The following is a 15,224-nucleotide window of genomic DNA, read 5'->3' as shown; positions in this document are numbered from 1 at the left end:
TTTTCAGAGTCTGACTAGTGGCATGCCTAACTTTATAAGTGACAGAAAATTATTCTTAAAATAGCAGTGAAATAATATTTTAAAGTTCTCCCCCTTCCTTGAAAATAGTGTTAGGCATATGATACAGGCCAAGGAACTTATGCAATACAAAGACGACAAGACCACAGCCACGTTAAAGCAGTTGTTCCAAACCTGCTCTAAGCAAATATACACAGTATATGACACTCCACCTCACGTGCTACCAGCATATAAATTATAAGCTTCATAAATTACATTATCAAATAATAAAACTGTGAGGAAATTAAATTGAACATTTTGAAATGAAAATTCTTTATAACAAGAAAGCTTTTTTAAAACCATGAAAATTATTTCAACAATACATTTATTTCAAAATTTCAAAGCAATTCTGTGCTAGATTCTCATCCTTGGCTTTTGTTAAAAACTGATAAATACTTAGCTAAACACCTAGGTGTTATTAACACTCCAACAACATCAAACTCACATGTAATAAGGATAGATATTGCACAAGAAGAGTGGGAAAATATATATATATATTTTTACATAAAAGATTAAAATTTGAGTAATAGAAAAAGCAAGCTAGCTTTTTCATAATCTTCCCTTTTCCAGTTAATGTCAAGCTGCTCTAAAAGCTGTCCAGAGAATGAAACCAGAGATGAAATATTCCAGAACAGTAAAACTCTCATGAGAGCTACTCAGGAAAGCTTTACTAATCCAAAATCTCACTGCATATCATGACCCAAGTACTTTCAAATTGGGTTTTGCCTCTGCACAGTACTGACATGAATGTGAAGAAAAATACATTAGAAAGAAAAACAATTGGAGATTTCCTTTTTTTTTTTTTTAACAACAACAACAAAAAAAGAAATACATATTTTAGAGTACTTCTACCTAAAAGAAAAACTTGCAAATAAAGATCATTGAACTAAAAGTTGACCCATTTACCTTCAAATAAACTGAGGTCTCTTCGTAGCCTTGGTCCATAAAGCCCTTCTAAAATACTTTCAAAACCTGGAAATAAATATTTAGAACAGTGAATTAAAGGTTTATTTTAAAAGGAAAGCAAATTTGAGAAAACTAACATCAAATATTCTCAAATCATGAGAGCAATTTCAAAAATTGTTACATTTATCATATAAGTATTCCTGCTGCTAAAGAACCGTTCAACAGAATTAGAAGATAAACACAAGACAAGGCAACTGCCATCTGCACACAGTCAGCCTATTAAGCCATGCCCCAACAACCTCATTAGACTTAAAATAACTGCCACAGAATCTTAAAGGTGGGAAGATTAACCTCATAGCTCTACACCAGTGAAGCCTTTCTTACACTGTGAATTAGAAATTGGAAGAAGAGAGCAAGAAGAGATAGGACTGCAAAAATTAGAAACATCTTGCTGAGACTCATTATCACATTATCTCACAAAGAAAGTATTCCTAAAAATGTATTTAAAAACTTCTGCTTCTGATGTTACAGAAGTTCTCTGTAGTCTTAAGTATCTGTACAAAAACCTTTTAAAATTGAGGATTAGATAAATCCAATTATTTTCCAGATTGACCAGCTATTCTGTTCTAGGTACTTCGTAAAATCACATCCTGCAGCAGTGGAGAAGAGCAAATCAACTGGGAAACAAAAAAAGCCATCCCACACACAACAGAAGAGGACAACTGATGAAATATGGTGAGAATTGTATCTCATTATCAACATAATTCAATATGTAAACAGTTTTCAAGTGCCTCCTCTTCTCCTATAGACGTCTATATGATAAGCCTATTTTCAGCTAAGAGGATAATTCAAAGCAGCATTTGAAGGTTCAGGTTCTCCATACTTGGGACCTGGCGGCTGCCCATATCAAAGATGGAGCTACATTCTAGCACTTTACAAGAGTACTTTATCATCCTACTACAGAAAAGATATCCTTGAGAAAAAACTGCATATCAGCAGAGAACACTTTTATTATTTATAAGTCTGCTCAACATTTGTGATGCCCTCTGTCACAAGCGATATTTACATTGCTTTAGACTGTATGCATGTTGGTATGAGGAGGGATAAGTATCCACCGCACCTTAAGTAGTGTTAAATAATATATTAAAATTCTAACATAAATGAGAGAAGTTAGCTTAACACACAGGAGCTGCTCAGTCTGAAAGGTCACAATTGCATTAAAACGTACCTTTCAGATTTTGCTTAACTCCATGTTTTTATACATGAATTATATATTAAGTTCAACTGAATGCAATTATACTTTCAATAATTCCATGATTTGAGACATAAGTGTTTACTTCTATCTTAGGTTTCTACTCTTTTTGCAATAAATACGTTTCTCAATTTTTTTTCTTTTTATTAATATAGTTCACAAAAATTAGAAAGCAAAAATCCAAGGCCCAAATGAACACTGAAATTTTAGTAAAATATTGTCCACTGAATCTGTGATTCAATACAATACAAATTCAAATCATACTAGGGCTTGGAGAACATGCTTTACAAGGAGCAACTGAAGGAACTGGGGCTGTTTATAGTCTCCTGTACTGAGGACTCCCCAGTCTGGATGCAGTACTCCAGGTGAATTCTCACCAGCACAGAGCAGACGGGCAGGATCATCTCCCTTGTCCTGCTGGCCACGTTTCTTTCAATGCAGCCCAGGATACAGTTGACTTTCTGGGCTGCAAGGGCACACTGCTGACACATGTCCAGCTTGCCATCCACCAGTACCCCAGGTCCTTTTTGCAGGGCTGTGCTCTGCCATTTCATCTCCCATCTTGTACTGACAGTGGGGGTTGCCACAATGCGAGACTTTGTGGCTTTGCTGAATCTCACCAGGTTCTCCCAAGCCCTGCTATTTAAGCTTGCCTAGGTCATTCTGGATAGCATCCCATCTCTCAGCTGTTTAAGCAAACCACACAGATTGATATCATCCACAAACTTCACAACATAGTCTTTTCCTAGGCCTTATTCCTAAATTCTCCCAGAAAAGATATATTCCACTCCTACTTCAGGCAGTTCTCAGCTGCTTTTCAGAAGGATTTAAGGGAGTTCCTCTCCCAGTCTGTATACATATCTGGGACTGTCTTTACTAAAACTCAACACATGGCCTTGTTGGACCTCATTAGGTTGACATAGGCTCATTTCTTGAGCTTGTTCATGTTCCTATTTATGAAAGTTTCAATTTAGCCTAAACAGAAAAAAAAAAAAATTTTGGTTTCTCATACAGCTGCTACTGAATATCTGCCACGACCATTTTATAAAGTGTAACCATTTGATATCGCAATTTACAATAAAACTTTCATTGGAAGTGAAAGCAGCTACTTTAGCAGTCTTCAAAAGCTGAAGGGCATGCAGACACCAGTCAGAGATGCACTTTGCTTACATAGCTACCACATCTCACCAAATAATAAAAAATAAACAAAAAGCTGTTCCATATTCATTTTACAGGTATTTTTGCAAGCATCTCTTGGTGGCTGGTTGCTTTCCTAACTTCAAACTGCCTTATGCAACTCGTACTAATTTATCATAGATACTATTTGACTCCTAACTGAAGAGAAGCACAGATCTTTATTATTTTGCACTGCTTAATTACATCAATTAATTCCATCTACCTCTTAACCAATTTGTTACTTGACATCTTGTATCTTCATCTAAAAAGAGTATCAGTTCTATTCACCATTTGACAACTTTTATGATCCAAGTCAGGTCACCTCAACAGTTTTCATAAGCAGAAGTTTATGATACTGCCGGTCTTTTCATGGAAGCATTTACATAGTTTACTTTCCTAAACAAAGCTGTCAACTTCCTCTTCAAGCAGTTTCCCCCCACCCTGCTTATGATCACCCTCTACCAAATCTGCTGCATTTCTGCTAGGATAAGGACTTCCAGGACAAAGCTTGCTTAAACTGTGAGTTGAAGCAACAGAAAGAGGTGCTGAAAAGGCCCTGAGCTGAGGAACAGGGAGGAACAAACTCTGCTAGTTTGGCATCTAAGCCCAATCCATGTGTCCACAACCAACACCACTAAAAGGAAGCAGTAGCTGGTAGTGGTTGCAGACCTCTTTGTAAGTGGGATAAAGACTTCCACACACCATACAGACGTGCCATCTCTAAAGGCCTGCTGCTTGCCCAGAGCCCAGACCTAAGGATGTTACTGAAAGATTTTACAGTTCACTGACTACTGCAATATCACCTACTGCTCATCTACACAACCACCCATGGTAGCGTCAAGGGAGACCTTCAGATCATAGATAACTGCAGGGGTCCTGGTACAATAGTGAAGGACATTGGAGCCCAGGTGTTGACCAAGGCTAAAGGCTTTGAAAAGAGAAACATCCAGCAAATAAACACAACCACCTTGCTGCAGGCAGGACGTCAGACTTCATGACGGTAAGATTGTCTCTGAGAAAGAAAGCGCTTGAGAGAGGACTCATTTGGTAAAGTAAATCATCACTGCCAACAGGCTTGCCTGATAAGGAGGGCTTCCAGGAAGCAGAAGAATGGCAGAGAGGGTAAAGGCACCAAATAACACGAAGTGCCAGAAGCAGAGACACCATAAGTAGCATCTCACAACTGAGACTGGAAGCATGTTTTCAACAAATGCATTTGAATGACTCAGTCTAAGCATCAGGAGAACATCCAAGAAGATTACATGTGATAAAATGAAGCTGACATTTGAGCACTGTTTTCAAACACACTACTTGGCAGGTCTGAAGTTGGAAAGATAATTACTACACAGCTGGGAAAGAACAGCAGTATGTGCACAGGATACATTACTATATTAAAATGTTTCTGATAGGTTTGGTATTTTCCACATCAAATTCATTTCTGGATTACCGTAGTCTTGCTTATTATCATATTAACTCCAGCATTTTGATCTTTTATTTTCAAGACAGATCCCATTTTATAACAGCAGATTTTTCCATTCATCCTTTTCATCCTTGACACTCATTCCCAAGTTGTTTTTTTTTTTTTTTTTCCTTTTTCTTTCCATTTTTATGTTCCTGCTTTGGCAGTATTTCAATTCTATGTCTTCAGCTGCAAGGGTGGTTTTTTGGGGTGGTGATAGTGATGAAGTAACTTTGAGACATTTGAACAACAACAGATTAAGTTGTAGTAAAAAATTTCTGCCTTTTTCCTTGCTCTTCTACTTTATGCTAGCAGACATTAATACTAAACCTTGACAAAGAGTCTCACAAGGCCTAGGCAAACTACAGTTCATGCAAGGGTTTATTGAAGTGTTTGTCTACAGTCATTTTTAACAGTCACCAGTAACCCAAGTAACTAGCTACACCACTGTAGCCAAAGAGGAGGAAAGGGAGCAGTAAAGGAAACATCTATAATCCAAGTTACACCCACATAGATTATTTTACATTAAGTTACCAGAAAAACCCTTCCTTGATATTTGTTCCCCTCCCCACTATCCCCCAACCTCCCGTCTGCCGCAGCTTTTTCAAGTTTAGGAAAATCTAAGTAAATGAACTGATAAAAAGCCTTCAGTGAAAATATTTCTAAATACATTCACTTTTGATATCCTTTTCCACCCAAGGGCTATTTAACTCTCATCTCTGGATACATAATAGTAATCATAGATGAACATCAATTTCTTAGAAAAAAAATCAAACTGAAGTGAGTCATGTTGAACGGTTTTGCTCATCTGATTCATATGTACTGCTCCATTTTTCATCTTAATGTTTTAGAGTTACCTATTAGAAGACGTAATGTTGTTTTCTAACCATGCATTCAGGCATTTAGAAAATGCTGGGTGCACTTAAATTCTGCCTATTCCCTTCTTCTTCAACACATTCTCATTTAGGTACAGAATGGGCAAGATTGCTGCACACTGATTTGAAGGACAGGAGCATTCATGCATGTTTTCATTTACTACAATGAAACAAGACTTTTAGCTTAAAGCACTACAGCCTCTGGAGACACCACAGGATCTCAAGTTTCTTTAAAACACACTTTTATTAACTTGGCTTGCAATATACAATTCTATTTGCTTTGCTATCTTCACAACTTTGATGCATCTAAAAACCCAACTTCCACCCTCCTCCACTTTGTGGCTTACAATACTAGGAATCACATCTGAATTATGGTTTTACTAAAATCCAAATCCCTACTTTATTTACCTTCTTAATTAAAATAAATAAATCAGACCTCACCTCTCTTACAGTTTAAGAAGAAATATGTTGTTAAATAACATGCTTCAGACAAGGAATATTGTTGTAGATAACTGAGTTCTTTTATTTAATATTCTAAAGTAACCAAAGGAAAATGTAAAGGAAAAACAAATGCACTTTCTACGCAGCATGGGGTTTAGTACATTAATGCTGCTTTTAAAAGAAAAATATGTTAAGATTAATTCAAAACATTTTAACTGCTAGGGGACTGAAAATGAACAAATGGTCTTTAAAGTGTAATTGGGAAAATCCAAAGAATAGGATTACATTTAATGAGATTGCACAAAGTGTACGATATCACCAGACAGCATTAAAAAGAAACTTCCTTCTCTTTTTTTTTTTTTGTTGTTAGTGTTCTGTATGTAATAGCAGTATTATTTCACCTGTATGTTAAACTGACTTGATTACGACTAAGAAGTTGTACAACACATCCCGTGTTTTGAGAAGGTGTTTCTCTGTCTATGATGACCGCACGAGGAGTCTCAGAAACCAGAATCACACTGGGAAGAAATTATGGACAAGTAAGGATCAAAAGACAGGCCCTGCGTGCTCCAGTCTATTGTGTGACCCAATAACCTCCTGAACTGCTTAGCCTCCTTTCTCCCACACACTTTTATTTCAATAGCAGTAACTCCGTGGTTTGTACAGTACCGTGCCATACAGTTCATGCAAAAACTTTCACTAGTCAATACTGATGCTACCATCAATTCTTCCTCTGTAGAGAAATATTTCTGCAATTGAAAACATGAAGCTTGGTTTTTCTACTATCAGATCCGTGCTCAACATTTTTCCCTTTGCAATTTGTTTCTTTGCTTAGCTGTAAGTGATCCCTTCTGGTTATTAATACATTAGCTACAGCATCAAATTGCAGTTATCTTGCCCCCCTGTACAGTTTCACAACTGTGTAGAATTCAGAGGTGTATCTGAATGATGTTTTGTGGTTTGCATTAATAACATATCTTGGATTTAATCAAGTTTAATCAGAGGCAGAATCTGCATCCTTAGTCTTGTCAGGAATTAGAATTTTCATTTGCTTTTGAAAAGTACCTTAGGCAGACAGAACACCAACTTCCTCAGTCTCTGAATGACTCATTCCTGGTTCTCTACAAGTTTTATCTTCAATACCTAAAAATACAGGTGCAAGAATAGAAATAAATATTGTTTTGGCTTATTTAAAGACAAAGAAGTCATCTGCCTTTCTTACAAGTTATCTTTTTGATAAGCAAGGGGCTTAGAGCTCATATTCACTCATCTTTTTATTTCTAGTCACATAAAGTTATAGCTTCCTAAGCAAATGCCTGCATTTCACAGGTGCTGCTTGTACTTCACGTTCCAACATATCTGATAATGCACTGTTGCATCAGATATGCATTATGGTCTCTCAGAAAAATGGTTACCTAATTAAGTCTGGATTTTTTTGGTACGCTTGTCTCCAAATAAAGGAATAGTCATCTGTTTCTAAATGTCAGAAAAAATAATCTAATTGCATGAAAAACTTAAATTCCTTAAAAATGTGTGCTCCTTAATCACCCATCACCAAGTTCCTTTTATACATCAGAACATCTGATTGATTCAAAAAGCATTTCGAGTTTTTTGTAGCACTAATTTAAGTTTTTGAAAAGCATCAAGTAGTAATAGAGAAAGATTAATAACATCTAGTTATCTTTACCCCATTAGGATACCAGCAGCAGTTCTTTTACAACTTGTTACAAAGAGAGTATTCTATAGAGTTATTTTCATATTTCAATAAGAGCAAGAAGGAATTTAAGGGAGTAACTTAAATTTGACATTAACATCTGTCAGTTTCTCCCCTCTTCTAGAGGTCATCAGCTGCTCCCACCCTCCCAAGCTACAGATAGGTTCATTTATTTACTCTTCACATATAGACATTACTTTAAAAAAAAAAAATTCTGTTGTAACAAGAATTTGGAAAGAATCTACTAGGTTATAAAACCATTGAGGTTTCAAATTAAAAAAGAAAAAACACCACCATTTTTGCTATTTATACAAATTGTAAGGAAAAAAATAATGGAACTAGGCTGCTGGCAAAATACCCCAGATCCAAATCATGACTACAGAAGCAAAAACGAGTAATTTTTAAAATTGAAAGATGTTATTCCTCCACCCCTCCACGCACCCTTTGAAAGGTCGCCTATCTAGTAAACTCACTATTTGACAAAATGCTGGCCACATTCTCAGGTGAAAAGCAGTCCCATTTTCTTTTGGAAACATTCTCAGGAGATATTAAGGACAGATTTCACAAAGGCACAGTAGGATGGAAGGAGAATATTGTGTCCAGATCAAACCCAGTTTTTACTTACTGTACTCAAAAGTGCTTACAAAATAGAAAGTTTTGAAATATTTAAGTTCACTTTCTTTACTATATGGATTCAGATCCCTGAGCAAACAGGAACCAACATACCAGAGATTCCAATGTGAAAGGGAGGAAATCCTCTATTTAGACTCCAATACAAATTCTGAACCAAAGCTAAAAAGATATTTGTCTAGTGAAAAATCTTGACTCAAAAAATTAATGTAGTTGAGAAGAGTGCTGCTGTTAGAGAAAAGAAATCAGGTGAACCATACACTGCACACACTCGTCAGTGAGACGTGAAACATAAGTATAGAATAGCTTCAGTTCTAACAAGCTGCTCTTCAGTTCAGCTAGAAATCCTTGCTTTTGAGTTCCTACAGAGAACTTTCTAAAGGTGATGGTGCAGTTTCCAAGAAGAACACACACACCCGAGGAGCCAGTTAAGTCATTAAGCAGTTCATCAGAATGCAAAGAGGGAGCAAAATTGCAGTGCAAGAGGCAGCCATGGACAATACCTCAGGAGCAAAACAAAGAGCGGAAATGTTCCCCGCCCCCCACCCCAATTGTTCAACAGTTTTAAATAAAAGTATGGCAGCCAATAGAAAATAAATGAAATCAGATTTGCAGTTTAAGCAAAGATAAAAATTAACACCAACTTTGAGACCAGGTCTAGTTTTCAAGTATTTATTCAAAACTATTAAAAAAAAAAATGAGGTTCAATGAAAAATGAAGCACCCCAATCCTCCAAAGTATGTAATTCTTCTATAACAATGTGTCACTGTAGATCTGTATAGAGGCCACGACACCTTTTAGTGCAGCTTTTAGATACTGTCAAAATTAAAGTGATATTTAATCTCTGAAGCAGCAACAAGATATTTTCAGCATTATTTTTAATTTGAAAAGTATAGGGGCAACGCTTTGGAAATGACTGAGCTGGTCTATGGGTATGAGGAAAGAAAATTGCTTCTTAAGGGTACTACAGTTTCATTTGTTTACATTAAACAGGGGGGATACCCCCACCCTAGAGGTATTCAAGGCCAGGCTGGATGGGGCTTCGAGCAACCTGGTCTAGAGGGAGGTGTCCCTGCTAGAAGCAGGGGGGTTGGAACTAGATGGTTTTAAAGGATCCTTCCAACCCAAATCATTCTATGATTTTATGATAATTTAAGGTGGTTACAAGTCTGTAGCTTGTATATTTAGAGAAGAAAACTAAGACCAAATATATCACTGTAAAAAAAAAAAAAAAAAAAGATACTGTCCAGCTTAAAAAAAACACCTGCAACTTCCTTATGTGGTTGGTATCAATTTAACTGTTCTAAGCTTGAGGAGAGTTTTACTCAAGGCTAAAACAGAAACAGCCATTTATTTTAGAAGATTAAGTGTTTGAAGCATGTTCTTGCTTATTAATAATGATTTGAGGATGGACAAGAGAATGAAAAAGATGGCTATCGAGCCCCAAAGCTCAGGATTGTTAGATAAACACTTGATTCCTACACAAACGCCTGTTCAGATGCTTACTTAATCATCCTGGATAAGTGAAGCCCACAGCAAGTCAGTAACAATGAACAGGTCACAAACACTGCTTTACTACTGTGCAGTGCCACACACCTAACCAGCATCTAGGAGAAAGTCTAGCAATCAACGAATGAATGAAAAGGTCTGGCACAGTTCCTGGATTATCAGAATCAAAAACATAAAGCCTTCTGCTAAAAAGGGAGAGCTTGTGGAAAGCTGTTGGAAAAAAGGACAATTATCAGAAAACAAAAGTTCACTGAGCCAAAAAAAGTATTTAATTCAAAACATTCAAAGCCTGATGAACTCTCGAGAAACTGAAACTTAGGATTCTGCACTACGCTATGGCTCTCAGGAGCAATCCATGAAATTGGTGCCTGACAGTAAATTAAGCAGGTGGACTTTACTAAGGGATTTCGAGTTTCTAGTTCATGGGAGTTTTCATGTTTCTTTATAATTGAAATGAGTAAAAGAGAAATCATTCTTTTTCTCTGTGTAGATCAAACTCCTTTGTAATCAGAAATTTCGTTTCTACTCTTAAGAGCAGTTTGCAGTTGTGTGAAATCCCTTAACTAGACCACACACAATGGTTCCCTGAAATCAACTCATACAACTTAGTTATTATCTGCTGAAGTTGCAGAATGAGATGAATCATGCACCTAGGTGACAAATTATCAAGCAGTAAACACAGAGCCTATAAATTCTAGCAAGTTTTTATTTCCAGACATGTTGATGCCATTTTTAATACATTTGTTCAGGGTTTGTATATTTTTAATAATCTTGGACATACAGTAATTTTTATCAATGAGTGCAATGTGCCTTTAAGCTACCAGTTAATTTGGTATGTTTGTCATAAGCTTACACTTCAGCACTTTTATGGCACCTATGCCATGTATTTGCACCTTCAACTTTATTCTTTCAAGGATCCAGTTAAAACCACCCCCCAAAATTCCACGCATAGCCATCATTTTTGCATCTAAATGAAATTAGGCTTGGTAAATTAGACACAGTTTGGAACTGGCAACATGTCAATTAGGTCAACAAGAACTAAGCACTAATCTATGTAAAAACTTCAACTGAAATACTTAGTATTAACTGTGTCCCCTTTTTTGCAAGTTTTTCTAGAATTTGAAGTTGAAACTGAAAGTGTCTCACATGCTTCAGTTAGACTACAAGAACTCTAAAATAGTTTAAACTGTCCATTCAAATTTGGTCTTGAACACACCCAGTGCATACAAGAAGTGATCATAGAAACCCATCACAGAATCATAAAATGGCCCAGGTTGGAAGGGACCTCAAGGATCATGAAGCTCCAACCTCCCTGCTGCAGGAAGGTCCACGAACCTCCCTATCTAATACTAAACCAGGCTGCCCAGGGCCCCATCCAACCTGGCCTTGAACACCTCCAGGGACGGGGCATCCACAACCCCTCTGGGCAGCCTGTTCCAGCACCTCACCACTCTCTCAGTAAAGAGCTTCCCACCAATATCCAACTTAAATCTTCCCTCCTTCAACTTGACATAGATGCACAGACTCCCTATGAAGCCTGTTTCACAGAACTTAAAACCATTTCCCCTTGTTCTGCTGTTATCTACCCTTGTAAGAGTTGACTCCCCTCCTGTTTGTAGGCTCCCTTTAGGTACTGAAAGACTGCAATGAGCCTTCTTTCCTCCTAGCTGAACAAGCCCAGCTCCCTCACCTTGTCCTTGTACGGGAGGTACTCCAGCCCTCTAATCGTCTTTGTGGCCCTCCTCTGGACCCTAACAACTCCCTGTCTTTCTTGTATTGGAATGATAACATTATTCCAAGTAAATAGGTAGCATACCTCAATTAATACATCATGTATATCCAACCTGTAATCCACGTTTTATCACAGACTCCTTGGAGTTAGAAGGGAGTATAGTTACTTCTACTGAACCTGTGTATTAGAACTAAAAGAATACGTGCACAGATACAGACTCTCAATTATTTAACATTTGATGATGAAAGCTGAATTTTTTCAATTTCCACTGGAGACTGAAAAAGCAGAAATACAGAAACAAAGACCTTGAATACAAATTTTCACTTTACATTAGGCATGCAGAAAAGATGTCGAACATAAGAGAAGAACAGGAAGCGAATTGGTCTCTTATTTTTGCTTTAAAGCATTTAACATATTTTAGACTAAACAGTTACTTCACTTTTGGGTTTGGTTTTTAAGTTTTAAAATGAGATAAGTGCATATCTATAAAATTTCATTAACTTTCTACCAATCATTAAATGGCACAAGTCACAGCATCAAGTGGCAAGATTCCAAGTTTCAGACTCACATCTGGTGAGAAACACAAACCATGAAGCAAGCAAGCGATACCACATACGTACTCCGGGAATTTATTGGAAATTAGTCAAATTTGTAACAATTCTGTAAATAATTTCTACATTTTATAAAACTCTGATTATTAACAACTGACTGGGTAAGAGGGAGATCAAGGAAAACCAGACCTATTGCAAGTACATAATGGGAGGATTTTTAATACTTTAATCACGGGGAATCCAAACAAGAGCGTAGATTTAAATGTAGCAGACAAACATATCTTAGAAACACTCCATTCCTTCTGTATTGCAGCACTCATTCCTCCTTAACAGAACAAAACACGCATTTCTAAAAGTGAAAAATCAATCCAAGTTCATTAGCCTACTTTAAAAAACTTGAAGTGTTACCCTTTCATTTTATATTATGTCAAAAAGAGAGGGGGGTTACATAGCTATTTTCTTCCTTAAAATGAACAAAACCTCATGAAATTTCGTACTCTGTTCATGCAGCTGAGAAGTAGTGCATTTGAATCAGAAGCATTAAGAAAAACAGTGACGAGTTTTTTTCCAGGAAGACCATGAATGTAAGAGACAGAACTCCACCAAGTTCCACTGTTCCATTCAAAAATCCATCAAGTTTCTCTTATCCAATATAGTTTTATCCTTTTGCTTACAGCAAGACTTAAGCAATGCGGAACAATAACTTTAAGCATTTTGAACCGATTTTAAGTAGGCTAATTTTCCCAGTTAATGAAGCAATTTAGGAAGGTAACAGGAACTACTTAAGAAGCCCAGCTAGATCTTCAAAAGGTCAAGAACACAAGATTAGGGTTTCTATTAAAAAAAAAAAACAAAACAAAACAAAACACACAATGAATTATAATTACAGTAAGTATTCCCAGCAAGAAGGAAACCACCACAGGAATCATATAAATCTCAGTTCTAGTATTATGGAAAATACCATATGAATTTACTTATCTGATACCAAATTTCCTAAGCCTCATTGGTCAAGGTCACTCATAATCCACAAAGAGCAAAACAGCATTTATTACTGATCTACAAAGTCAAGAATGAAGGAGGCTAGAGGAGCATTCCAGATTTACTATTGACAAAGCAATTTAGTATCTAGTTCATAATTATTCTGTATGCCACATGATCAGGTCTATTGGTTCTCTGAGGGTAAGTGGAGAAGTATAGTGTCACAAAGGAGATCTCATATGCACCATACAGATCATCATCAAGTGCCTATTCTTGCAGACAGTGGTAGAAGAGGCTGCTCAGATGTTTCTGAGTTCATGATGGCTTGTGATGCTGTGGTGGACTAACAAAGCAGATCAAGTGAGCAGATGTGCAACCTGTTGTTCCTACCTAGGATATTGATAAAAAGTCTTGAAAAAATAACCAACAAAAACCCTCAAAGTAGTTTTTCTACTACGTTTAAGAAGCACAGTTAACATCAGTTTCCTCAAAAAAAAAAAAAAAAAAAAAGTAATCTGATCCCTTAGAAGAGAGATTTTGAGAAGATGCCAGTGCCTCCTGTCCCTGGAGACATTCAAGGCCAGGAGGGGAGAGGCTCTAAGCAACCTGATCCAGCCTTACATCCACATTTATTGTAGGGAAGTTGGCCCTTTAAACCTCCCTTCCAACTCTAAGGATTCTATAACCTGTTCCAAGAACGTTAAAGGACCAAAAGTGATTTCACATCACTTCAAGCATCAGCTCTCAAAATGTTACAACAGGCAGCAAGTTGAAGTCCTCACATAAAATTGGGCTTGGATGATCCCTCCCTGAACCTTGGGCAAGTATTTCTAAATTCATCAATTAAGAGGCATATTCAGCAAGTAAGCCCATAAGTTTCAATAGCGAAAACTCATCATACCAAGCAAGTTTCCTTATGGACAACGAGAGTACACGGAGTGTCTCTCAGAGCTTTTTTGCCCACAGCATCAGTGTAGAAAATATCAGCTAGATAAACAAGAAATACTCAATCTGTTGAATTTTCAGTTAGCTCCTTAAAGGTCTGTGTGACAAAGATCTCTTGCTGGAGATTATGCCAACAAATCAGATATGACTGATAGCATATCCATCTCTTAGGGCTAGGATAGATAAACGAATTGGCATTTTCAAGGCAAAACTGTGTCAAGTATGAAGGGTATTTGTGCAACACATAAAATTAATGCAGAACTAACAAAGACAAAGGAAGACAACAAGTAATGCAGCCAGGTTATAATAACCCAGGTGGGTTATTAGAAGGATTCATTGAGAGCAAGTTTTTGAGTCATTAGCACTCATTGTCCACTAATACTCAGTTTTTACCATGTTGAGTAAGTTAGAATATCTGAATAAAAATAAATATTGAAGACAAAATGGGAAAGACAGGAAGGGAAAGCATAAGGAAAAGCTCCAAATAAAAATATTCCTACAATATATACACATGGGGGATACAGTTATACTAAAAATAAGGACAGTTACAGCTAGCATGAGTTTGGAATCAATTTCCAGGGGAGAACAGTTAAGCCATTTCACATGATTACTGACAAGTATGCAGAAGTCTATCATATGAAGATAGAGCACTTCTTGACGCAGCACAATCGCCAGGGACTGACATTTACTGAGTAAGGTATGAAGAATTTAGCAGCAATACCTGAATGAAGAAACTGAGCAGACGAGACACTCAAGAGGAAGATATCACAGAAGCCTCCTGACGGAAGCTAGAAATTACCTTAATAAGAACATTTTTAGTGTAAAGCAAATAAATTACCAGGGTACTCCATATTAAATATATATATATATATATATATATATATTTATATATATATATATATATATATATTTATATATATATATATATATATATATTTATTCTTATAAATATCAAATAAATATCAAAATCAAAAGCTAAGAGAATTTTTTGTTCAGACA

The 15,224-nt window shown here is 36.6% G+C and overlaps 1 protein-coding gene across 1 annotated transcript in view; it reads right to left on the bottom strand.

The window, feature by feature from the left end:
* Positions 1-15,224, bottom strand: part of LCORL (ligand dependent nuclear receptor corepressor like) — a 61,453-nt gene that overhangs the window by 36,698 nt on the left and 9,531 nt on the right. Inside the window, 1 exon segment of the mRNA XM_085223412.1 lies at positions 964-1,029. Within this exon segment, the coding sequence (XP_085079538.1) occupies positions 964-1,029 (66 nt within the window).

Source organism: Meleagris gallopavo, chromosome 4 (genome assembly GCF_905368555.1).
Source record: "Meleagris gallopavo chromosome 4, MGAL_WU_HG_1.1, whole genome shotgun sequence".
Classification (NCBI taxonomy): Eukaryota; Metazoa; Chordata; class Aves; order Galliformes; family Phasianidae; genus Meleagris; species Meleagris gallopavo.
This window is presented reverse-complemented; position numbering and strand designations above follow the sequence as displayed.